Source organism: Poecilia mexicana, unplaced genomic scaffold (assembly GCF_051168715.1).
Source record: "Poecilia mexicana isolate PSO_F unplaced genomic scaffold, ASM5116871v1 scaffold_2, whole genome shotgun sequence".
NCBI lineage: Eukaryota > Metazoa > Chordata > Actinopteri > Cyprinodontiformes > Poeciliidae > Poecilia > Poecilia mexicana.
The window spans coordinates 21,362,215-21,387,927 of NW_028263371.1; the positions used below are offsets into that span (position 1 = coordinate 21,362,215).

Here is a 25,713-nt window from a genome sequence, read left to right on the forward strand (position 1 = left end):
ATGATCCTGACAGCGTATGGCTGTCTGACAGAACAGCGGCTAACTGCGGAGCTAAGCATAGCGAACGTTCCAGATTACAGATCAGTTTTTGATGAATTAAAAAAGAAAAAACGTTTTTGGTGAATAAAGTGGAGTAGACTTGATACTTGTCAGATGACGGAAAACGAAGTATCGTTTCTGCTTCAGCACAGAGTCGCTGTTTAAGCAGAGAGGTAATGAAATACAACAGAAACTGACAGGCCTTAGAACTACTGAGCTGGAGGAGACAGGTGAGGAAAAACTGTTCTTATCTATCGATTCAGTATTTTTATCATACAGACATTAGGCTGTTGTTCTTATGTACTAGCTTATTTTAAATTTATTTTCCTAACACTAGCTAACGTTCCGGGCGAGAGGCGGGTCACCCTGGACAGGTCGCCAGTCTGTCCCAGGGCCACTCACAATATCCCCATTCACTAAACACAAAGAAAGCAAAGTAATAATACTTACACCTGTTAGGTTCCGTGTTTCTGTGTGTTTATTTTTGAGTTTCTCTGTGTTCAGTCCTGTGTTCCTGTGAGTCTCTGTCCTGTCCTCCCCGTTGATTGCTCCCCAGGTGTGTCCCATTCCCCTGATTACCCCGTGTGTATTTAAACCCTCCTGTTGTCTGTGTTCCTCGTCGTGTTTATTGTTGTCTATTGTCGTTGTCAGTTTCGTCGGAGAAGCACTCGCCAGTAGAACTGTTTAAGTCCTGGTTTGTGTATGTTTCCGTGTGATTCGCCAGTAGAACTGTAAAGTCCTGGTTAGTGTTTGTCTCGTCTAGTCCATTTTGTCAGTTGCTACCGGTGCTTAGCTGCGTGCTAGTTGTTCCTGCCGTGCTGCCTGCCTTGGACTGTGTGCTTCATCGTCATTAAACCATCATTATTATCACCATACCTGGGTCTCAGCGTTCTCTCCTCACCACCAACACCCCCACCTTATGACAGAAGGATCCGACCAAGAACCGGTGAGGAACGCTTTCAACATGGACCCAGCAACCACCACCACAGCTCAACCCGTATACCCATTCCTCAAATCCCCGGACATTCATAACATAGAGTTTGAGGAGGATTTCAGTCATCTCCGTAACATGTTTCACGCTGACCCGTTCATGCTGGACCTTATTCAAGAACTCTACGAGGAATTTCTGCGAAAGAAAGTTTTCACCACACCGTTCAAGCCACCTCAACCAGTTCCAGTCCTCTTTCCAGCCGCCACCTCCGTCTGCCCGTCTCCAGCCGTCACCTCCGTCTGCCCGTCTCCAGCCGCCACCTCCGTCTGCCCGTCTCCAGCCGCCACCTCCGTCTGCCCGTCTCCAGCCGCCACCTCCGTCTGCCCGTCTCCAGCCGCCACCGTTAACTCGACACCTCCACCAGTTCCTGCCTCCTCACCAGCCACCGCCGTCCGCCCGTCTCCAGTCGCCACCGTCCCCGTGGTGCTGGGGTTTCAGGCAGCCAGGCTTTCGCCAGGGCGGCAAGCGGCGCGGCTAGTGGCGTGGCCTGCTCTGTGGCTCCCCGAGTCTGCTGCCGGAGCGCAGCCGCCCGAGCTCCCCGAGTCTGCTGCCGGAGCGCAGCCGCCCGAGCTCCCCGAGTCTGCTGCCGGAGCGCAGCCTTTCCCCGAGCCAGAGCTCCCCGAGCCTGCTGCCGGAGCGCAGCCTTTCCCCGAGCCAGAGCTCCCCGAGCCTGCTGCCGGAGCGCAGCCGCCCGAGCTCCCCGAGTCTGCTGCCGGAGCGCAGCCGCCCGAGCTCCCCGAGTCTGCTGCCGGAGCGCAGCCGCCCGAGCTCCCCGAGCCTGCTGCCGGAGCGCAGCCTTCCCCCGAGCCAGAGCTCCCCGAGCCTGCTGCCGGAGCGCAGCCTTCCCCCGAGCCAGAGTTTCCAGAGTCTGCTCCGCCCGAGTTTCCAGAGTCTGCTCCGCCCGAGTTTCCAGAGTCTGCTCCGCCCGAGTTTCCAGAGTCTGCTCCGCCCGAGTTTCCAGAGTCTGCTCCGCCCGAGTTTCCAGAGTCTGCTCCGCCCGAGTTTCCAGAGTCTGCTCCGCCCGAGTTTCCAGCCGGCCTTCCTGCCGGCCCGGCGGACCCGCCTCCACGTCTCGGCTTTCTGCGCCGGAGACGCCGCCCGCCGGACCCGCCTCCGGGACTCCGGTTCCTGCGCCGGAGACGCCGCCCGCCGGACCCGCCTCCGGGACTCCGGTTCCTGCGCCGGAGACGCCGCCCGCCGGACCCGCCTCCGGGACTCCGGTTCCTGCGCCGGAGACGCCGCCCGCCGGACCCGCCTCCGGGACTCCGGTTCCTGCGCCGGAGACGCCGCCCGCCGGACCCGCCTCCGGGACTCCGGTTCCTGCGCCGGAGACGCCGCCCGCCGGACCCGCCTCCCCGCCCACCTTGGTGGGTTGTTTTCTTTGTTTTGGACTGTTTTTTCTGGACTCTAGCCCTCCTGCCGTCGTTGCCTTCTCCGCCCACCCTGTTGGGTAGTTTTTTGTTGGACTGTTTTCCTATGGACTCTTGCCCTCCTTCCGTCGCCCCTCCACCCACCCTGTTGGGTTGTTTTGTGTTTATTTGGATTTTTTTTTTTTGTGGGCGTCTGGTATCCGCCCTTGAGGGGGGGGTACTGTTAGGTTCCGTGTTTCTGTGTGTTTATTTTTGAGTTTCTCTGTGTTCAGTCCTGTGTTCCTGTGAGTCTCTGTCCTGTCCTCCCCGTTGATTGCTCCCCAGGTGTGTCCCATTCCCCTGATTACCCCGTGTGTATTTAAACCCTCCTGTTGTCTGTGTTCCTCGTCGGATCCTCGTCGTGTTTATTGTTGTCTATTGTCGTTGTCAGTTTCGTCGGAGAAGCACTCGCCAGTAGAACTGTTTAAGTCCTGGTTTGTGTATGTTTCCGTGTGATTCGCCAGTAGAACTGTAAAGTCCTGGTTAGTGTTTGTCTCGTCTAGTCCATTTTGTCAGTTGCTACCGGTGCTTAGCTGCGTGCTAGTTGTTCCTGCCGTGCTGCCTGCCTTAGACTGTGTGCTTCGTCGTCATTAAACCGTCATTATTATCACCATACCTGGGTCTCAGCGTTCTCTCCTCACCACCAACACCCCCACCTCATGACAACACCAGCACACACTCCTTTGTTTTTATTGATCCTACGACGGTTGAGCTGCAAATGCGGTCGTCCACAAGCTTTGATCCAAGCTAGGGATTCCGTTTCAGATTTGGGAAATCTGTGAATTTTATTTCCACAAATACGATCAGGATGCCTGACATCGCCTGAACAGATTCCCCACTGACAGTGGAGAACCGTTCTTATTTGAGTTCTGTCGCAAAAACTTTGATTGTGTAGATTGTGGTCTGCTAGTCCATCTTAGCATGTGTTTACTACTGTAGCTTTTGTTTGTGACACGGTCAAGCGCGTGGTAGCTGCGCTGTGACGTCAAATGGGCATCAGCCAATGAAACGCGGCCCCTGTGGTAAGGTCCATTGTAATGATTTATTTTTTAAAAACAAAACGTTTTGTTTAAAAACCTTTTTCAAATTAAAAAAAAATATTTTTGTCTTGTGAACTTAAAAAGTTATTTGTAACTGAGTTGGACCTGCTGACCTGAGGTCAGAACAGGACAGCATTCGGACCCCCAGTGTGTAGAAATCCCCCTCATGTCAAGCAGGTCAAAGGTCATTCAACCCAGTCTAGAAAAGTGAATTCCTGGAATCTGACAGGAACAAATCAATAATCAATGATTGATGCTTCAACACTTTGATCAGAACCTGGAATGATTTTACTGACTAAAATCCTCCAACACAACATGACCCAGTACCAGGTTCTGGTTCTGGTTCTGAAGTCAGCAGGTCTTTATTGAAGCAGCAGCTTGTTGGCTTTAATATTCATGAGAATCTTTAACTGGTTCTGTTGGACTGGTTCACCTGCATCCTGTTGGCTTCAGCTCATCTTTTATTCTTTATTCAGGTTGCAGAGCTGCAGGTTGTCAAAGATCAGCTGTAATTTTCTGGCCTCAGCTCTGAAGTCCAACAGCCTCCATCTGACAGAACTGGACCTGAGAGGAAACAACCTGGAGGATTCAGATGTTCAGCAGCTGAAGCGTTTTGTAAAGACTTTAGAGTAAGTAAATGTTTGTAGTGAGTCCAGCTGCTGTCAGCATATTGAACTAAACCCAGTTAGCATCAAAGCAAAGCTCCAGTGTTCCCAGTAAAGCTGCAGCTTCTCAGTGGGAGGAGAATGGTTCAGGCTTCCTGATTGGACACAGAGACAGCAATCAGCCAATCAGTGGAGCAGCAGCTTGCTGTGTTCCTGTGTTTGTGTTGGTGTGAAGATGAGTGTTGTTGCTGTGTCCATGTCTCCAGGACGTCCAGCTGGACTCCAGCGTCCAGCCGTCCAACATGTCTAGAGACAGTGGTCCTCATTCATCAAACTGTGGCAGCAGCAGATCTGATCTCAGATCTGCTTGTTCTCTCAGTTCAACAGGAAACAACTGATCAGGTTCATCTTGGTCACAGCTCTGAGATCAGTCTGACTGCAGCCTGGAAACCATCTACTGGATGTGCTGCGTCACTGACTGCTGCTGGAGAGGCTGGAAACACTCACTGATCTGATCTCTCCTTCCTTCTTCTCTCTGCAGGTTCTGATCTCTGTAAAGTAGAGAACGGTCTCTGTGTCCTGCTGATCCTCAGAGGTTGAAGCTGCAGCAGTTTGAGTCTAAAGAGACTGACTGGATCCTGATGATGACCTCTGACCTCCAAGATTTTCCTCCTGTTTATTTTCTCATGTCTGTCATTTAGTGTCTGATATTGTTTGTTTCTTTGGATTGTTGTAGATTCTATCTTTTCCTCAATCTCTCTTAGCCTCTTTTATCTGCTTACACGTACATGTTGCAGCTTACATTGCCATGTTTATGTGCGACTGCTGGCAGTCACACATAAACAGATTGAAACTGATTACACAAGTCTTGGAGTGCACAGATTGCAGAAAAGAATAAAAAGCCAAACTTGCGCTACAATCCTTGCCTCTCTTGGTTTCATCTGTAAGGTGAGCTCAGTGTGGCCCAGTGCTGGACGGTGGTTAGAACTCTCTCTTCCATTTGTATGACATGTATGGCTTGTAACATTTGATCATTTTTCGGCATTAAAGCCTGTTTTTATATATAAAACCAAATCTCATTATTTCTCAAGGTGATTTACACTCAGGGGTTCTAGTCGGGTCCTGAAACTGGTAAACGGACCTGGTGGAGCACAGAGACAAGTGAATGAACTCCAACAACTTGAGTTTGAGCTCCATTTGTTCACAAATACAAATTATTAAACCGCGATCATGACTTATTCCTTTTTAGGTTGGCCAGTTAAACTACTCGCTTCTCCCAGATTAAATTTAACACAGAAGCTGTTAGAGATGCTGATGTTTTTAGCAACAAAAGGGGCTTGTTGGGGGTTTTTATGATTCGCACAAAACCTGTAAAGACCCAGACACAAAACCAATGAGGGTTTATGACTTCCTTTGCAAAGGGAGAGATCCACAACCTCTAATCCGCTCAGGATCAAAGATTGGTGAGCTCTGCTCTCCTCTGCTTGGGAACTGGCTTTTATTATGATGACCTTTTTCAGTAGAACAATGCTGAGATAACAAAACAGATGGACCCCGTGAGTAGGAAATTACATTATAGATAACTGGTCAGAGTCAGTTAGGTAACTGAACACATGTAGATAAAACACTCAAATAAAATGATAAAACAATGATTAGTTTAACCCAACAGGGCTCCTCAGTCAAATTCTGCTCCAGGCCTCATCCAGCCTTGAAGCGGCTCTACATGATGAGGTAATCTGCTGCACTGCGCAGAGACGCTCAATAAACGGGAGATTTAATTCAATGCTGCTAATGTGGCTTTAGTAGCTCTTTCATTTCTGTCTTTCCTGAAGAAAGAGGAAGTGAGCTTCGAGGCTGCAAAAGTATAAGAATAGTTGAGACTTATCCTTGTGTCAAAGCATTAAAGGTTTGAAGAATAAAATCTAAACATTTTGAGTAATTGGATAAAACCCAGAGTAAAATGCTTAAATTAATAATGACTTGTAATTTAACCAATAATTAATATTGGTTTAACCAATGGTTGATGTTGGTTTGATTATAAGAATATTTACACTTACTCTTATAAGAACTCACAGATAAAACAAATAAATGTAAATTGTTATCAAATAATTAGAATAATGGATTATTCTTGGTTTCTTTTCAGAAGTGTCTGTAATACCTCACATTATGATTATAATAAGAGTAACTGTCATAAGCAGTGGTGGGTGGTGGTGAGGAGAGACGCAGGTAGACCCAGGATGTAGATGAAAATGATGAGTTTAATGATGAAGTTGCTCAAACAGTCCAGATCAGGCAGCACGGCAGAGAACAAAGCACACGGCTAATTACCGGTAGCGTCTGACACGAAGACTGAACTATGAGCTAAGCTAACCAGGACTTAACAGTTCGACTGCAGAGCTCGGACGACTACTGACATACATTAGACAAGGACCCGACAAAGAACACAGACAACAGGTGAGACTAAATACACACAGGGTAATCAAGGAAACGAGACATACCTGGGAGACAATCAATAGGGAAGACGCAGAGACGAAGTCACAGGAAGCGAACTGAACACATAAAAAACACTAAAAATAAACACAAAAACACAATCATGACAGTAACTAATAAGTAATAGTTATGTTATAAATGAATGCTAATTCAGAGAAACTAAAAGGTTATAAATGTGATTTTGACATTGAACTTGAAATGGTGTAAAATGTGTAACTGTGATTAAAGGTTATTGATGTTGTGTTGGAGGTAGATGGTAGGTGAAAAGTCAGGGGGAAAGAGGAACTGATAGGAGAGCGGAGGTGACCAAGGCCTTTATTGCTAAACTTAAACTTTCCTAAGAAAAGGTTAGACACAAGAGAGCTGTTGAGCATCTCGGGGTCATTAGAACAGACATCAGATCATAAGGTCTCCAAGACGGTGATGGATATGAGATCATCGGTCCAAGCAGTCAGCCAATGAGACAGGCACAGCAACAAAGCTAGCCACTGCAAATGCACCAAAAGGGTGGACAAACCCATATAAGGTGAGTCCAAAAGAGGAACCTTTGGTTGGATCCTTCAGGCAGCTTCGAGCCAAGATCGAGATGGACAAAGAACTCTGCAGCTGAAGAAGAGCCGGAGCCACAGAGCCGAAGACTGTTCTGCACATGGGGACCAACCCGTTAGCCCCGCAACATGTGGCTTCAAATTGCACTTCTCTCATCAGCTGGGTTCAGACCCCAAAGACCGAGGCACAGAAGAAGATAAAGAGGAAGAACTGGTGTGTTCCTTCCATGAGACCAGCTCATCTACATCTCAATGGACCAGAAAGATCGTGAGACGAGGAGAAAGGAGCTACAGAGCTGCAAGACAAGAAGCTGAGGACCGCTACACGCATGAGGAAGTCACCCTGATGCCCGAGATCTGCCGCTCTGACTCAGTACTCTTCCTGCCAGCAACCAAGTCCTGTGTGACATCACCATCGAAGTAGAGATGGAAACTCATCAGACCTGCAGGGAGATCTGCCCTCATCTATCAGCGCTATGAGCCTCCTGCTGCTGCAACACCTCCTTCATCATCAGGCCAGTTCTGGGGTTCAAGATGCCAAACTCCGTCCGTCTCTCTCAAAGTTTCCCTTTTTTAGTTCACAGTGTCAGCATTAGGGAAAGATAGGCTAGGTTATTGATTTTACTTATTTGATTATTTCTGCTACTGATTTAAGCTGTACTGACCCTTGCAAAATTACCTTACTAATAAAATAATTAGTATTAAGGAAATCTAAAAGATGTTGTGGACATTCAGTTAATGAGTCACCTTAAAGTTCTTTGATGGTTGCAAAATAGCTATGAAGTTTGATTCTGGGAGGAGAAAGTGGAAAATGTTTTATAGGTTGCTTTTAGCCAAAACAAAACAACACCCTTGGGACTCGCCTGAGTCACTAAAACCAACCTGGTTCAGTAACAAGTGCAAGTTGTAATAAGAGAAGGAGCGACCGTTAACAGGTGTGCTCTGTGAAACTAGCTGATTGTGGGCTGCTCAATCTGGCTAATTCACAGGGTGAAAAAGGAGGGACATCTGGATGGAGGTCGTCAGAAACCAGGCTAGTCTTTCTCGCACCCAGCTTAAACAGTTTACTTCAGTTCTGGACAGGGTAAATCCCGGCAGATTTAGGAAACTCAATTCACTCGTTAGATGGAGAGCTGGGAGCACATCTCCCTCCTCTGAGAGGGGGAAGAAGAAGAGGAGGGGGGGAAGGTTGTGCAACAACAGGCTATCTGGGCAAAGAGAAACAGAGAAAGGTATTTCACAGATAGCTATGAAATCTGGAATCTCTCCCGCTTTTCTCCCCACATAGATTCTCAGGAACAAACTTAAATTCTGTAACTAGTTCCAGCAAAGGTTATCTCTACAAACCTAATTTTGTTCTTCTGCTTTCAGCACCTCAAAAGAATGAGTCTTGGCGTAAACCAAAAGTAACACATAAAATCAACAGGACAGAATGGGGTAAAATTCCTTTTTCTAACCTATGAAACATAATATTCAATCCTGAGTATAAAAAATAACACAGTCATTATCCAAAACCCTTTCACCATAAACATGAGCAATTTTCTAATACTAAACAAAACATTTCCATTCACACAATTTCCATTTGATTCCAATATAGTAACAGATAATACAATTTCAAAATAGATTCATCACTGACTAAATTAGTAATTCTATAACTACGATTAAATTATTTTCAGTCAGAGCATGTTATTAGTAACTAAGAAAAATGTCTTGCAAATTAAATGTTAGTGGTTTTAAACATTCTATGTTGTATTCAGTTTTACACCACCCCAGATGTTAGTTTTGGAAAAATTTTTGATCTTCCATGAAAACTTCCCTCTCCCCACGCTCATCCAAGTGATACTGCCTTCCTGCAGATGCTAATTTTATGGCCTCCTGTCCTTCTGATAACACAACAGGAGCCTCAGTGATAGTTCCCTTTTGATCTGTATTTTCCTCCCCGTAAGTTTAATACTTACCCATCGAGTTTTAGTTTAAATCATTAACACAAACCTGTTCTAAATGAAGAAATAGTTCAAAATGGCCATGGTCAATATGCCTTTTTCACATGCCGTAAGATTAACTGCTTTAAACACTAAAAATATTAATTTTCCTCAACAGTAAGTAAGAGTAAAGACATAAAACAAACATATGATAACATATTTATTCCTTTATATTTATGCAAATTCAGATTAACATTCTTGAAAACACAGTTTCAGGATGGTACGTTTTTGATTTACAGAATTTTGATTCCTAGCAGCTTTAGAAGAGTTAATTTTAAATGTGAAACAGACGGGTGATAGCGGAAGCCATGTTGTTTCCTCCCGCTGATCAAATGTCAGAGTTTCTCTGGATTCAGCTTCCCTGATTCTTTAACTGGATCCTGAACATCTTTACTGAATGTTTGAGGATCCAGGCTGACCTGAACATCCAACACCATCACTTCCTCCTTTCTTTCCTCTTCCTGGATCCAGATGTTGAATCTGAAGCTGCTTCGTTTGGAGGACAGATCCTCAGAAGAAGAAGACGGAGAAACTGATGAATCAATAATCTACCAATAATAACCTTCCCTTTATTAGAGCCGCTTGGACCAGGCATGTGCAGGGGGGGAGGGGCGAAGGGGGTTTCAGCCCCTGCCCCTTTTATCCTTGATGCCCCTAGTGCCCTTTATGAGTTTTTTTTCTTCCAATTTGCTATTGTTTTTCTTTTTTTTAAATCTGTATGTCAGAAGGCCTGCTTGTGCCCCTCAGCAATAATGTTTAGCAAAATAAACTAGTCTGGCTTCCCTCAGTCTAATAAAAACTCGCAGAGCCTCCATGTTGTTCAGACATCGTGTCCATGGTGAGCAGGAGGAGGAGGAAGAGGATGAGGAGGAGGACGGATCTAAGCCTCTAACTATCAGATTATGGGCAAAAATATTTTTATTCACAAACCAAATACATTGTTTGTGAATAAAATCATAGGTCTGATGTTGACGATAGGGTGACCTGGTACCACCTGCTCTCTGTTCGCTCTGCCTCTCCATAACGTTTCTACCAGGCGGGTTAAAGCCGCTGCTGATGGGCTCTGGACTGGAGGTGAGCAGCTGGAATAGAAGTTACTGCAGAACCTCAAGTGTTAAAGGAAGATTCGGCCCATTTAGAGTTCACAAAACAATCAGCGAAAATACTGTAGCAGTAATTAGAAACGAAGCATAAAGCCAAACATGTCACAATTAAATTAATCAAAATGTCCCCAAAGCATCAACGGCCTGACATAGGGCTACTGGGGGATTCCAGGTAGATTCCAGGTAGATTCCAGGTAGATTCCAGGTAGATTCCAGGTAGATTCAGAGATGTGCATCACAGCGGCTGTTCTTGCAGGGCTGGTCCAAGGTAATATGAGGCCTTAGACAGAATCATGATTGAAACTCTTCCTACTAAGAACCTCAGCATCACTAACATGTTTAAATATAGATAAAGTCTCTGAGAGGGAGACCAGGTTTATTGGCGAGTTTAAAATCAATCACTGATTATTGGTTATTTGCTGTGATGTATTTGTGAACAAAGCAGCTCAAACATTGGATTACAACATATTGTAGCCAATCAAACTATCAAGATGACTTAAATGTAAAATGTTTTTTCTCAGATGAATGCATTAAATAAAATTGAAAAACATTGTCATTCTCTATAAATGAATTTTACAGATTTAGATCTTTGGTCTGTGTTACAATTCAACCATTTCTACGAGATCCTGGATGTCTGGAGGCCCCTGGATGTCTGGAGGCCCCTGGATGTCTGGAGGGGCCCTGGATGTCTGGAGGGCCCTGGATGTCTGGAGGCCCCTGGATGTCTGGAGGGGCCCTGGATGTCTGGAGGCCCCTGGATGTCTGGAGGGCCCTGGATGTCTGGAGGGCCCTGGATGTCTGGAGGGCCCTGAATGGCCCCTACCAGCAGCTACTGAGTTTTAATTGCCTTGATATCTCAGTCTTACAATTCCTGATCTCAGAGGTGCTAACATCAAAGATGATATAGAGTTAACCCCTTTGAGCTTTTTTGATCTATAAATCAGTCGGCAGCCAAGTTATTCTAGAGGTTAAATAGATATTATTAGGGCTTAATCAGTAAAATGAGAGCAAATTTGCTTATTTCATAACTTCATGACCTTTGACCTTCTCTCCTCTGCTCTGTTTAACAGCTTCAGTCTCAGATCAGCTCAGCCTCCAGGACTGTCAGCAGCAGAAACATTAAACCTGTTGGGGAAAATAAACTACATTTGCTTTACATTGTCCCCACATGATGGCAATGACATAGCAGGATCCAATTAAATTATTGATTAATATGGGTTGTTGCTATGGTGTTTTAAGATCTTGTTCAATGTGCCCTTTTCAACTTTGAGCCCCTGCCCCTCCAAAGGTCTCTGCACGGCCCTGAACCATATAATTAAAATTAAAGCTCATTAGCTGTATCCTTAAGGATAACAAGAAACCTTCCTTCTCTGACACACAACATGTTTAAGAAACACAGATTTACAACCTAAAGAAACCATCTTTATGGGTGAAACTAGGAGATCATTTTTAATAAACGGGGTTCATTTGAGATGATGATCTTTGTAGCTGGACTAACCAGCAGGAGAACCAGAAACTGTGTGAAGAGAAAAGTGTTCAAAACACCTTACAGAAAAAAGGAGAAAGAAAAAAAAATCATGCTGACACTCCATTGAGAGAGAGAGAGAGAAAGAAAGAGAGAGAGAAAGAAAGAGAGAGAGAGAGAAAGAAAGAGAGAGAGAAAGAAAGAAAGAGAGAGAGAGACTGGGTAACAGAAATATATTTAGCCCTAAAAATGTGAAAAATAATAAAACTAGATTAACTAGAAACACTAAAAATTGAACTAAAGTAACACAGAAACACAGATCTAATCAAAAGAAAAAACTAACACAAAATAATCATGAAACTAGAATCAAACTACAAAACTACCAAACAACCCGAGATCCTGACATTAACTTTCTTAAAACAGGAAAAGTTTAATCTGATTTTGTGACAGTAAATTATTTTTACAGTGTATGTTGATGTCAGGTTTCTAAATACTCTGGTTTTCATTGTAACGTCCTCGTGTTTCACTGTTTTATATGGTTTTTGTTTTTGTATCAGGCTTTGTTTTCAGAGAATCATGATCAAGTTTTGCTGCTGCTGGTTCCTTTTATCTCCTCCATGCAGAGAAAAAACTGGAGATTTAATGTCCATATTCAGGTTTCTTAGCTAAATATTGACTCAAAACTTAAACTATCTGGTAAAAATGTTTCTAATGTGGTGAAATAAAACCTTCAAGTTTTAAGATATAAAATAGTTTGTTAGAAAATGCAGTGAGGTCATTTCTACACTGTGATTTTCTCCATTTTAAATTATTATATTACCAGCTGGTTAAAGGGAGGAGATAGGAGAGAAATGATTAGTTTAGGTCTTATTTTCCAGATATAAGTCACTGTGCCGACCATCAACTTCTCTATAGAGCAAAATATTCTAGAGTTAAATGTGAGGCTGTCTGTGTGATGAACCTCGACCCAAACTGGAGAACGAGGACAAACTGGAGAACGAGGACAAACTGGAGAACGAGGAAACATTCCTGCACATCAGAGACAGAAACTCATAAACATCTTCCAGTAAACGCCTACAGTGATTAAAACCTGTTTGTAACTCAGCAGGTTTTTAATTTCTTCATTGGAAAACAGTTGAAACAAACCAGTTAAACAACTTAAAGCCTCCAGGCTAAAAGAGCCCAAAGCTAAAATAACATTATGTTCAGGAATGAAGGAGGTTCAGGTGAGAATCAACATGGAAAGTTTCTATCAACATTAAACACGATTAAATAAATTAATAAAATCTGTATTTGATAATGTTAACATATCAGACGGTCGTGTCAACATGTGGAGAAACTTCAACATTTCAAGGTTCTTGGTTCAGATTAGAAGCAGAAACTATTATTAGTTTTATTGCTCTTGAGTTTCTGAGCAGAAATTTGTTGGTTAAAATTTTTCATAGGTAAAACTGAAAATCTCCATTAATTTAATAAAATATTGATTAAAAATACTAAACATATTTAAAACATAAAGAACATTTAAACTGTGAACTTGTTGTTTTAAACATCTATTTCCTGGTATCACTGATCAGACAGGATTCCTGTCATTTCAACAGGTGAACACATGTCTGCTGTCAGAGGGGGCGGAGCCTCAGGTGGTTGAGGTGTGGTGAGTTCTGGAGAATCAGGTCCAGTTTTCCTGTTCGCTCCGACTCGGTTTGTGTGAACAGAAGGAGAAGCAAAGATCTGATGAGGTGAGTTTTAACTCCACTTTCTACTGGTTTCCAGTCCTGACTGGGTTTTCTCTCTTTGAGCTGCTGGACAGAACCAGAACCAGAACTGGGCCTGATTCTGGTTCTGATGCAGAGCTGCAGCTCTTGATTTCAGTCAGAAACTCTGATTTTCTCTGAGTTTTCATCTGTAACCCAGAGAACCAGCTGAGTTTGCTTCCAGTTTCATAGTGGAGTCAAACTGGTACCAGAAGGTTCTGAGTGTTTGTGGCCCGGCTGAGATATCTGGGTTCTGGTTGGTGGATGGAAAATATTTTAATATGAAGTCAATAATTTATTGATCAGAGATGATTTCTCTGGGCTTTTAAATCCAGATTGAGTCAGTCTGTGGTGACAGAGGACAGCTGATCATTTCAATCAATTATTGATCAATAATAACTGATTATGGTGACATAACAATACAGCGCCCCCTAGAGTATTTAAAACAACATCTGCTGTTATTTAGACCTGAAAAAAAACAAAATAATAAAAAAACAAAAAAAAAACCATCAAACCTATAAAAATTACTATTGGACCCGTTTACCACAACCTGCAGGACGTCGGCCATTTTGGATCAAAAATTTAGTTTTTTGTTTTGTTTTGCAGGTCGAGATGTTCATATATTAATCCTCTCATTATTGTTCAACGTCAGAAATAGTTTGTTTCCTGTTTTCATGAAGGTCTTATTGTTCCACTGAGGAGTGGAGGAATATTTCAGGGTTCAGCGTCTCACAGATTAATCCCTAATCCATCTGTGGTTCTCCAGAGTCAGAAACTGAAGACAGTGATTTATCTGCATGTCTGATCTTGTCCCAGGATTCAGATGTGCAGAGCTTCAGTTCATGCTCTTTTCTTCTAGCCATCAGTCAGATCCGTGTAAAGTTGGTTCCTCTGAAGGGATGAGATCTGCTCTAAGCCAGTGGTTCTTATCCTGGGTTCGGTCGAACCCCAGGGGTTCGACGGTGCCTCTGCCGCAGAGGTAAAGACACACTTGTATAAAGTTGTGATCATAGACATAAATACATAGACGCCTCATGGAGCGGGTCGGCCCGTTGCTACGATACGTAACAGCGTCCGCCACATTGAAGGTGGAATATGTGCCAGTAAGGTAATACAAGTAAATGGACCAAACTTTATAAAGTCCCGTTTTACAAAGTATTTTAAGTTAATACCTGCCATTGACACATTTTCTCACACACGTTAATATATTTGGCAATCAAAGAAATTACTAAAGAGAGCGTTTCTAACTTTTGATGTGATTATTTAATTGTTTTGGAACATTTCTGAATAAAGAGCACAACGTTTTATTTGATAGAAACGATTCTGATAATTTTTATAATGACATTGATGAACAGACACATATTTACAGTGTTTTATTAAAGAATATATTTACATAATTCTATAATTTAATGTACATTAACATTTCAAGACAAGAAACAAATAATTGTCTTGTATTTATTTTTTATACGTTATTGAGAAATGACTTTTGATTTATAAATCAGTCATTGTCAAACATTAAACTACATATTTTTCTTACTTTTTTCCAGAGAATTTACAGGATGTCAGCTCTGCTATTGACAGCAAAGAGTGAAAATAATTCTAACAGAGTAAATTATTTTTTATTTCATTACATAAGCTACATTAATACACTAATACTTCAGATTGAGATATTTAAAAATACACAAAAAGTGAAAGAATAAAACATGTATTTATTATACTGGGAACACTGGTCACAGGCTTCAGTCTGCTGGTCACACTGGGAGAACTCAATGACTTGTGAGATGTCCTGGTTCACAGGCTAAAGCCAAGGATAAAAGAGAAATTATCCAAAAGTGTGATAGAAAATACATACAATTAGGCCTGTTGATAAACGATATATCAATTAATTGCACGATAAATTAAACCTATCGACCTCATTTTAATTATCGGCTTTATCGTCTCTTCCTGCTTTTTTTCTTTCTTTTGATGACACTGATTGAAAAAGGCTCAGCTTCGGTGCTCTCCACTGACCTTCCCTTCCTCATTTCCTTACTGTAATGTCCAGCGCACACTACACGAGTTGTCGGCCCATTTTCAAAACCTGAGAGACACATTAGCCGACAGAAATCCTAGGTATAACGGTTCGATCAGGTTCGATCGTGCCGTGTGGTGTCCAGCCACATGGGCACAAAATAATGCCTACAAGTCCAGTTAACTAATTTTAAAACCAGGCATTAATCAATGCTTTACTAGAATCTACCTGTTATGCATGTGGCTAGAGTCAGCGTAAAGTTCTGACTGAATGAAAATCATTAAAACCCATTTATGTCAAGTTAACGAAGAACAGCTGAAAACTTACCGGGTTTATCAACTGCGGTAGAAATTTGACTCCGACTCCTCCCCTTGTCATTTCTATATTCTGTGCACGAAATGTTGAATAAACATTAATGTTGTTTCCACATATCATCTCCGATGTCCGTTGGACTTCGGGTTGCTCCGTGTCAGCTGTTCGGGATTCCCCTCGTTATTTCCCCTCAGAAAGCAGGAGGAGAATCCGCGCTTTCTGATTGGCTACCTGTCACATTCAGTGTTAAGCTAGATCGGAGCGGCCACGACGATCTACCGTAACTCACCACACACTGCAGGATGATCGGTTTCGAAATCACCAGCGAGAATCTTGGAACGCCCAACGTTCTATGATTGTCATAAGGGCAAAATGGGGGCAAAACATCGTGTAGTGTGAACTATTGCGTCAGGATGTGCCCATCTTCTCTATTTAAATCTAGTGATTACTGAAGGCCAATATAGTATACATACTTTATAATATGCACTCTTTTGGTTGAATGCAGTATTTATTTCCACTTTGGCTTTATGTTGTTTAGTTTTTATTTAAGTAAGTTTTTTGTTAATAAAGACTGAGAATCAATTTTATTTTTATTTTTGATTGTTTTGTTTATTTAGTTTATCAGTTCCAGTATTATGTGTTCTTTTGAAAATATAGTGTTTCTATCTATGGCAGGAAATCACAGGCATTATTATCATTTATCGCAATAATTTTTTTAGACAATTAATCGCTCAGCAAAATTTGTTATTGTGACAGGCATACAACATACAATATATGTTTCGTATATGTTTCTTTCACATTCAGAAAAATACATTTTCAGCATGTTTTGCTCTGACTTGTAGCATCTTTATAGCTAAATACCGACATGGTGAAGCTGAGCTGGAAACAGACTGAAGAACAGCAGCTCCAGCTCTGATCCTGACTGATCTTTCCTCACTAAATCCTCTGGTTTTTAATTTACTTCTCCTCTAACAGCGGTTTTTCATCACCTCTCTCTCATTAGAAAACAGTATGAAAACTTTAGCTGCTAAGCTAACAATCAGCGGTTATTTCGGGCCAATTTAGCTACATAGGAAATATTTTTCGGTTGTTTAGAAGCGAATTTCTGGCTGCAAAGTCAAGTAATTCTGATCTTTCATCCTTACCTGGGGAAGGTAATGAGAATTAATCCAGATTGTTTCGTAAAACGGTTGAAATAAGTTCACACAACACAGGACTTAAGGAGCTCCGATCGCCCTGCTGCCACATAGAAGATGGCGGACGCTGTTACGTACGACTCAGCGCTCCATGAGGCGTCTACGTATTGATGTCTATGGTGGTGATGACGCGCCCCGCATTGCCATCACTTAATGCAGAGGATCACGTTACATTGCTTAGCCAATCAGAGCTGCGGAGAAGCACTGATTGAATGAGTTTCACTCTCAGCGTGGATTCGAACTTGTGTCTTTAATTACTTCAGCAAACCTCTTTTTTTTTTTTTTACCAAGTTCTGTAGCTTTCGGTGTACTTCTAAATCTGCTCCTTAGTTGAATCTTTTCGGGCCTGCTACTGCCTCTAGTGGCGTGGGGGTGGTAACACAATTAATATAATTACATTACTAAATCAGAATACCGCAAAGTCTTATTTATTAATTTTTCATCATCTTAAGAATGTAGAGCTAATTAACTGATCTAAACAAGACTTTAAAGTGGTTCCAGTTTCTCTCGATGGCTAACCTGTTGAAACTGGCAAATTTTAAATACCTTGGGTCGTTCCTGGACAGTCAGCTCAACTTTGCTGAAACACTGACTATATTTTGAAGAACTGATCTCAGAGACTCTACCTTTAAGAAGACTTGGTGATCTTCTTAAAGTGACCTCTAGTTGGGTCATCCATATTTCTTGAATTTGGAAAAAAAAAATAATTTTATCACGAAAGAAGGGTTCAGTGCATATGCATATGAATCTGATGGGTTCGGTACCTCAAAAAAGGTTAAGAACCACTGCTCTAAGCTTTGAGGGGGGGAATCCCCTAACACCTTAATTCCTCCTGGACAATCGTGTTGAAGTCAGACTGTTTGACTCTGAGATATTTTTATTGGTGAGACATTAAACTTTGAGGTCTGGTCCAAAAAATTCAACATTTTGATAACTTTTAACCCTCCAAGGTTAATAGGAATTCCTACTGTGTGAAGCCAATACATTTAAATTCATTGGACTTTGTCAATATTCGGTATGTGTGAAATGTCAAAAATGACCTTTGACCCCAAACAGCTGACTTGTTAATTTTTAGGAACTACCTCCAATAGTTTATTTCCTGTCTTGAAGGCTTTTGTGTACCAAGTTTCAAATATCTTCATTATGCCATTTTGATTGGGTTTACAACCTTTAGGGTTGTAGAGTTTTTGGTCCCTTTTTAAAATCCACTGAGTTCTCCAGTTTGGTCCCAGACAGCAGATTCAGTAAAACCAGTCAGGACTTGGTTTGTTTCAACAGGATGAAACTCTGTCAGTCCAGATTTGTCCTCTCATCCCTCTGTATCTTCATCTCTGCTGCTGCTCATCATCACTCAGAGGAAGACGCAGAGACGGTGAGGACAGATTCAGAAGCTGCTGGTCACCTGAAAATTAACCACCTGATCAGGAGGCCAGATGCTTTTCTGGAGGAGCTTTAATCAGCTGATGCTGCCACCTAGTGGCATCAGCAACACAATACTGTCCAATGGCAACAAACAGGATTTAAAGATGTTTTAGTTTCAACCTGAAGGAAATCTGATCCTAGAATGACTGTTTAATGGTCAGTGTTGATTCTTAACGGGAACATAGAAAAACTTGGTGAGTTAGTGTTTATTTCAGATTTTCTGTAAGGATCCAGTCAGTTTTCATAAACACGTCTTTTAGTTTTAAGTATTAAAGAAATGTTTATGAGTATGAATATTTTCCATTGCTAATCCAATATATTTTAGATTCCATTCAGTCTTCCAAAAATACCAAAATAAATTAATTATGAAATGAAATAAAGTCTCACCATAATGAATCCTTCATGTTTTCCAGGTAAAAGATGGCGCAGCAGCATAAAGTGGATTTCGGTAAGTGATCATAAAGGAACAAACTGACCAATCACAGCCTGTGTTGCTGCCATGTGATGAAGCTCAGCCTCAGTGTCTTTATTGTTTTCATGCTTCCTGTTCAGTGAAACTCTGGTGGAAACATTGTGAGTTTCTGTGAAACCTGAAGGTAAAAACTGAACTCAGATGGAAACTAAAAGGAACCGAAGTGAAGAACAGGCCAGCAGCTCTGATACTTCAGGAATATTTACTATAATTAATTTATCCAGTAATCACATCATTTATTACTAATTTATTATCTCAGACTTGCTGCGTCTTTTAATCCAACACTTGGTGACAGAGATGTTAAAGCTTAGAGGCGGAGATGAAGAAAACTAATGAAGATGTTTGTTAATAAATATTTTCATCACAATATTCACCAATATCATAATTTCCTTTTTTCCTAAAATGGTGCAGCTCCATATTTAGAATGTGTTTCTTTTATTGTTCTTCATGCAGTGAGGAAAGAAAGTGATGAACCAGAAGCTTCATTTGGTCTCATGTAGACAGAATCAGTGGTCGTCACTCAGATATGAGGCAGAAGCACAACAGCAGGTTTAGACCTGAGGAGCTGATCAACAGACTCTGAATCTCTGGATGGAGCAACATGGATAGTTGATCTTCAACATGTTTTTCTCTTGACGTCAGTTTGAATTCATGCTGTTTCTGATTTCTATCTGCAGAGGAAAAACTTTCAGAGGTTCACTCTGAGTTTGTGAAGAGAGTTTCTGAGGAAATCCTGATTCAGCTCCTCGATGGCCTTGAGGCAGATGGCATCTTTAAACATTCAGAGAAAGAAGAAATACTTCAGAAGAACCAAACCAGAGCAAACAAGGCCCGCGACACCATCGATGCTGTGATGAAGAAAGGACAGAGAGCCTGCAGACTGATGATCAAACATCTTCATTTTGTAGATCCTACACTGTCCAATGAGCTGAGTTTGTTCTCTGACTTCTCTGATTTAGGTTAGTCCCTTCACCAATCATGACTGGGTGGAAGTAAATTCATCCAACAGTGATTAACTATAACAAAAATAAATGGAGCACTATGGTCAGACACCTCCTACTGAGCTGTTGGTCAAGAACTATGGAAAAGTTTTCCTGCAGATTTAATAGGAGGCGACTCCTAGTGTGAAAAAAACTTTGAATATTCAGCATGATGTTTGTAGTCCAGTCAATTTATTAATAAGCAAAGCTACACAGTACAGCTCTATGTGTTTTCCTCATGATTTGAATGTTTCAGGTTTCTTCTGAATGAAATCCTCCACATGGTCTATTATTGAAATGAGCTCTTTGTTTAAACATCCTGATAAAGAAACAAATTAAAATTCAATGAATTGGATCTTAATTTGTTCAAGTGTTTCATCTTGTGTCTTTATCTGTGTTCAGATTTTGATGACCGATGTCAACGTGACCTGAAAAAGTCTCTAAAGGAAACGTTCCAATCTATCTGTGAAGGCATTGCAATACTTGGAGAGAAAACCTCCCTGAATGATAATTACACAGAGCTCTTCATCGTAGAAGGAGGAACTGGAAAGGTCAACCAGGAACATGAGGTCAGACAGATTGAAACAGCATCCAGTAATCAAGGAACAAAAATAAACCTGGAAGACATCTTTGAAAACAACTCTGGTAGGAAGCAACGAATCAGAACAGTGATGACCATGGGAGTGGCTGGCATTGGGAAAACACTGTTAACACAGAAGTTCACTCTGGACTGGGCTGAAGGCAGAACCAACCAGAACATTGATTTCATATTCCCATTCACGTTCAGAGAGCTGAATATGTTGAAAGAAAAAAAGTTCAGTTTGGTGGAACTGATTCATCACTTCTTTGACAAAATTAAAGATGCAGGAATCAGCAGCTTTAAAAAGTTTCATGTTCTGTTCATCTTTGATGGTCTGGATGAGAGTCGACTTCCTCTGGACTTCAAGAAGAATCCAGTCCTGACTGATCTTAAAAAGCCCACTTCACTGGATGTTTTACTGACAAACCTCATGAGGGGGAAACTGCTTCCCTCTGCTCTCCTCTGGATAACCACACGACCTGCAGCAGCCAATCAGATCCCTCCTCTCTGTGTTGACATGGTGACCGAGGTCAGAGGGTTCACTGACCCCCAGAAGGAGGAGTACTTCAGGAAGAGATTCAGAGATGATGAAGAGAAGGCCAGCAGGATCATCTCCCACATCAAGAAATCAAAAACTCTCCACATCATGTGTCACATCCCAGTTTTCTGCTGGATCACTGCTACAGTTCTGGAGGAAATGATGAAGACTAGAGAGGAAGGAGAGCTGCCCAAGATCCTGACTGAGATGTACATCAAGTTCTTGTTGGTTCAGACCAAAATTAAGGAGGACAAGTATAGTGGAATAGCTGAAGAAGATCCAGAGAACAGGAAGCTGATTGAGTCTCTAGGAAAACTGGCTCTAGATCAGCTACTGAAGGGAAACCTGATCTTCTATGAAAAAGACCTCAAACAGTATGGCATCAACATCAAAGATGCTGCGTTGTTCTCAGGAGTTTTGACTCAGATGTTTAAAAGGGAGAGAGGAACGCGCAACATCTCCGTCTACTCCTTTGTCCATCTGAGCATCCAGGAGTTTCTGGCTGCCGTCTACATGCTCCACTGCTTCACCAGCAGGAGGTCAGAGGTCATCAAGACGTTCCTGGGAGAAGAATACAATGAAACATCTCTAGATGAGTTCATGAAGAAAGTCATGGAGAAATCCCTCAGCAGTGAAAATGGCCACCTGGACCTGTTTGTCCGCTTCCTTCATGGTCTCACTGTGGAGTCCAACCAGAGACTCTTAGAGGATCTGCTGGGTCAGACAGAGAACCGTCCAGAAACCATCCAGAGAATCATCACCAACCTGAAGGAGATGAACACTGATAGAATCTCTCCTGACAGAAGCATCAACATCTTCTACTGTCTGATGGAGATGAATCACATTTCATTTACTCAGGAGATAAAACAGCTCCTGATATCAGGGAAGGAGCTCTCAGTGACTGACTGTTCAGCTCTGGCCTTGATGCTGCAGATGTCAGAGGTTCTGGATGAGTTGGACCTGGAGAAGTACAACACATCATCAGATGGACGACAGAGACTGGTTCCAGCTGTGAGGAACTGCAGAAAGGCTCGGTGAGTCCAGATGTTTTCATTGTGTGAATGCTGATTCAGCACTATTGTCCTCCTGTTTCTTCTTTCTTCAAGTTGATTCTGGATGTTTTTGGCCTTTAACTACTTCCTTCATCCTTTGGACTATTTCAGCCATTCAAACATCTAAACATTTAGTTCAATCTGGAGAGACTCAGACAAAGAAAGTGATTAAAGTTTAATGACAAATGAACATTAAAATCCTTTGGCGTTCAGGCCCCGGCCGCTGATGTCAAGCTGGAATTTCGATAAGCTCGATAAACATTCCTGATGCTGCATAGGAATGTAATCCCCTAAAGTGAGAGCTGAGGCCAGGGCCGAAGCCCGGGTAGAGATACATGTAGGGAGAATGCAGGAAGAATTTATTTTTTTAATAGAAGTGGTGACCAAATGGAGAAGGTGACAGGAGATGTGAGGAAGAGGTTACCTAGGAACAATAAGGAGTGGGATAGATAGGGGGCAAAAAGGGACGCCGCAATGCATTGAATGAGAGGTAGCTGGTGGATGAAAGCCAGAAGGGAACGCCGACTCTTATGGTGCCGAGAGGCTGGTGGATGAAGGCCAGCTGGGGTGATGCTATGAAATGATATTTAGCAGGTGGAAGGGGCCAGCTGTCCATTACTAGGATGACGAGAAAAAGAAAAGAGGGGTTAAAAAGGAAAGAGACGACTTCTTGCTACTGGAGACGAGATGCTAGAGTTAAGGTTAGCCTCACAGGGTGATAGAGGATGTGGGTGAGATTAGGTCAATCTGGATGAAACCTGAAAATAAGTAAGTAAAGTTTATTTATAAAGTGCTTTTCACAGACATGGAATCACAGCGCTTGTACAATAGAATTACACAAAAATACACACACACACAAAAAAAACCCCAGAAGAAACAACAAAATCGAGAGATAAAAGCCTGGGAAAATAAAAATGTTTGTAGTTGCTTTTAAAAACCTCCAGTCAGGAAAACGGAGCTGTAATGGCAAACTGTTCCACAGCCTGGAGGCCACCGACTGAAAGGCCCCGTCCCCTTTAGTTTTAACAGAGTTCATGGAACGACCAAAAGATTCTGACTTGGGGAGCGGAGACCGCGGGCAGCAGGACATTTAGTGAAAAGCTGACATAGATAAGGAGAAGCCTTACCATGTAATGCTCTGTATGTCAGGACAATAATTTATAGTGGGTGAAGGATGAAAGGGCGTGGTTCGTATGACATTTTCTGGAAAAGACCGTGGGCTTTGGATGAGGTTGACCAACCACCACCAGTAATTGCGCAGTCCTACTGACACTGAAGGAAGCTGTGAACACACAGAAAAGTTATGAGTAATTATAAGGAGAGGATGCTTAGGATGAAATGACAAAGCTATTGGCGTGATGCTGAAGGGATATCCAGAAGACTGAAATCTAAAGGCTGGATGATGATGCATATAGATTCTAGCTTTGAGGTTGAAAGGATGTGGGAGCTTGAAATGATAGAGAGGCATAGAGAATAAAGACTAAGAAAATATAGGGAATAAATTTCAGTGCGAGACATGAGATTGAGATTTGAAGTGGGTGACTTTGTCCAATAGCGGAACTGGACTGAATGGAGGCTGAGAGGGACGGCTTATCAGCAAGGATGTTAGAATGACCAGGGCTGAAACGAGCAGAGATGCCAACATAAGTGGTACAGGTTGATGTCATGAGACGGATGGGTGGAGGTTCATCTCTATAGTTGGGACACGACTGCTCATCGTGGAAAGCGACAACATGGGATCGCTTGCAGAAATGCCCCGTCAGGGAACAGGTTATGACAATGGAATGGATTAGAAAAACGCTGGGAACTCGAGCTGCTGAAATGAAGGTTGAAGCTGGAGCAGATACGAAGAGATTTTCTTTTTTTTATTTTATTAAAGGCTTGAACTTGTGAAACGTGCCATGCGAATGAACTTCATTGGACCCGGGCAATGAAATTGGAGGTTCGGTTCCTCCGGATGGGCCGTGTGCTTCAGAACGCTGTAAATGCTGATTGCCTGTTGCTGATGGGCCCACAAGAATGACTGCTAATGGAAATCGGCCCTGAAGTGAGACTGGAACGAACACGTTCGAGCGTGGAACCTGGGTGAGCTACAGAGTAGGCTGCATGGACCTGGAAGTGACAGGATGGCTTGGGAATAATAGCATGCAGATTTCAGATGATCTTGGACGAGAGATCCAACTTAGACAACCCCGGCTACAGATGAGTTTAACGAGGGGTGTGGAGGGGGGGCATCAACTTATATTGGGGGGCAAAATGAATCTATGAGGCTGAACATAAACAACGAATATATTTAGACAGGCTACTTGTTAACAAGCTTGGGTCCCAAATTGATATTTGCTAGTCAACACTGGCCAACATGCCTGCTTCCAACAACATTAGTCCACTCAGACGGTTAGTTTGGGGAAAAAACTGTAAAGTTCTTTGGGATTTGCTGCCGTGATTTAGCAGCGCCTGCGAGCTCAGTACAGCAGCAGCAGGACTCTGGTGCTGCTGTACTGGTGAAAACCCAGCGCGAGCGACTCGGGGTTCATGGCAGTTGTAGGCGGCTCGGAAAACAGATTAGACAGTTTCACCGTGGAAATTGATGGAGGACACATATGGGAAGTGGGGAAGCGACATGAAACAGTGATCAGGCACGATGAGTTATATATCGGGAAAAAATTCCTAAGTCGAAGCCAGAACTCACTATATATAGAGGCTGAACCACCTACTATTTAAGGTTGCTTTGGAAAGTAGTGAAAAGGACACGGAACAAAATTTGATGTGAAGCGATAATTTGGTAATGGCCCCAACAAGCGAGAATTTGGCTTGTTTAATGATTAGAGAAAGCACTTGGACTGACCCTACCGAGATGAGCCATAGAGGGAATATGACCAACTACGCGATCAGTCGGCAGCCATTTTACTGTACATGTCTCCTTGCAATTAAGCCAATACAATTTATCACTTGCAAACTGTATGGATAACCTCTTCAGCCAGCGCATGGCTTTGGTTTTTTTTTTTTTTTTTTTTTTTTTGCTGGCCAGCGTTTAATGTGAATGGGTCATTAATGCGCATCTCATTCACTAGCATTGATTGGTACCAAAGTTAACAAATATAGAAGCAGAGAGATAAATGCGGTAATCATGACGATCCGGCTGCTCCACTCTCAGTAGCTCAGAGCACAAACGACTGCTGTTTTGAATAATCCCTCTATGCCAGTGGTTCTTAACCTTTTTTGAGGTACTGAACCCACCAGTTCCATGTGTGCATTCACTGAACCCTTCTGCAGTGATAAATAAAATATGCCCCCCCCCTCCAAATTGAAGACACAAGGGTGGCCCAACTAGAGTCTAGTTGGGTCACCCCATGATCACTAAGTCTTCTTAACAGGTAGAGTCTCTGAGAACAGTTCTTCAAAATATAGTCAGTGTTTCAGCAAAGTTGAGCTGACTGTCCAGGAACGACCCAAGGTATTTAAAATTTGCCACAGTTTCAACAGGTTGGTCATCGAGAGAAACTGGAACCACTTTAAGGTTTTGTTTAGATCATTAATTAGCTCTACATTCTTAAGAGAGTGAAAAATTAATAATAAATAAAGACTTTTGGGTATTCTGATTTAGTAATGTAATTATTTATATTAGTTGTGTTACCACCCCCAAGCCACTAGAGGCAGTAGGAATCCCAAGCCCCAGATTTAGAAGTACACCGAAAGCTACAGAATAGACCCTTTTCACATGACGTCA

General features: G+C 42.5%; 2 protein-coding genes across 2 annotated transcripts in view; both read left to right on the forward strand.

The window, feature by feature from the left end:
- The window catches only part of LOC148160588 (protein NLRC3-like), a 40,048-nt gene extending 35,045 nt beyond the window's left edge, over positions 1–5,003 (forward strand). The window contains exons 4-5 of the mRNA XM_088003813.1: positions 3,956–4,108; positions 4,626–5,003. Coding sequence (XP_087859939.1) covers positions 3,956–4,108; positions 4,626–4,632 — 160 coding nt within the window. The 3' untranslated portion in view covers positions 4,633–5,003. The remainder of the gene's footprint in view (positions 1–3,955; positions 4,109–4,625) is intronic.
- An 8,311-nt stretch (positions 5,004–13,314) lies between these two features.
- The window catches only part of LOC106911470 (protein NLRC3-like), a 30,209-nt gene continuing 17,810 nt past the window's right edge, over positions 13,315–25,713 (forward strand). The window contains exons 1-4 of the mRNA XM_088003790.1: positions 13,315–13,408; positions 18,778–18,812; positions 19,514–19,795; positions 20,219–21,968. Coding sequence (XP_087859916.1) covers positions 18,785–18,812; positions 19,514–19,795; positions 20,219–21,968 — 2,060 coding nt within the window. The 5' untranslated portion in view covers positions 13,315–13,408; positions 18,778–18,784. The remainder of the gene's footprint in view (positions 13,409–18,777; positions 18,813–19,513; positions 19,796–20,218; positions 21,969–25,713) is intronic.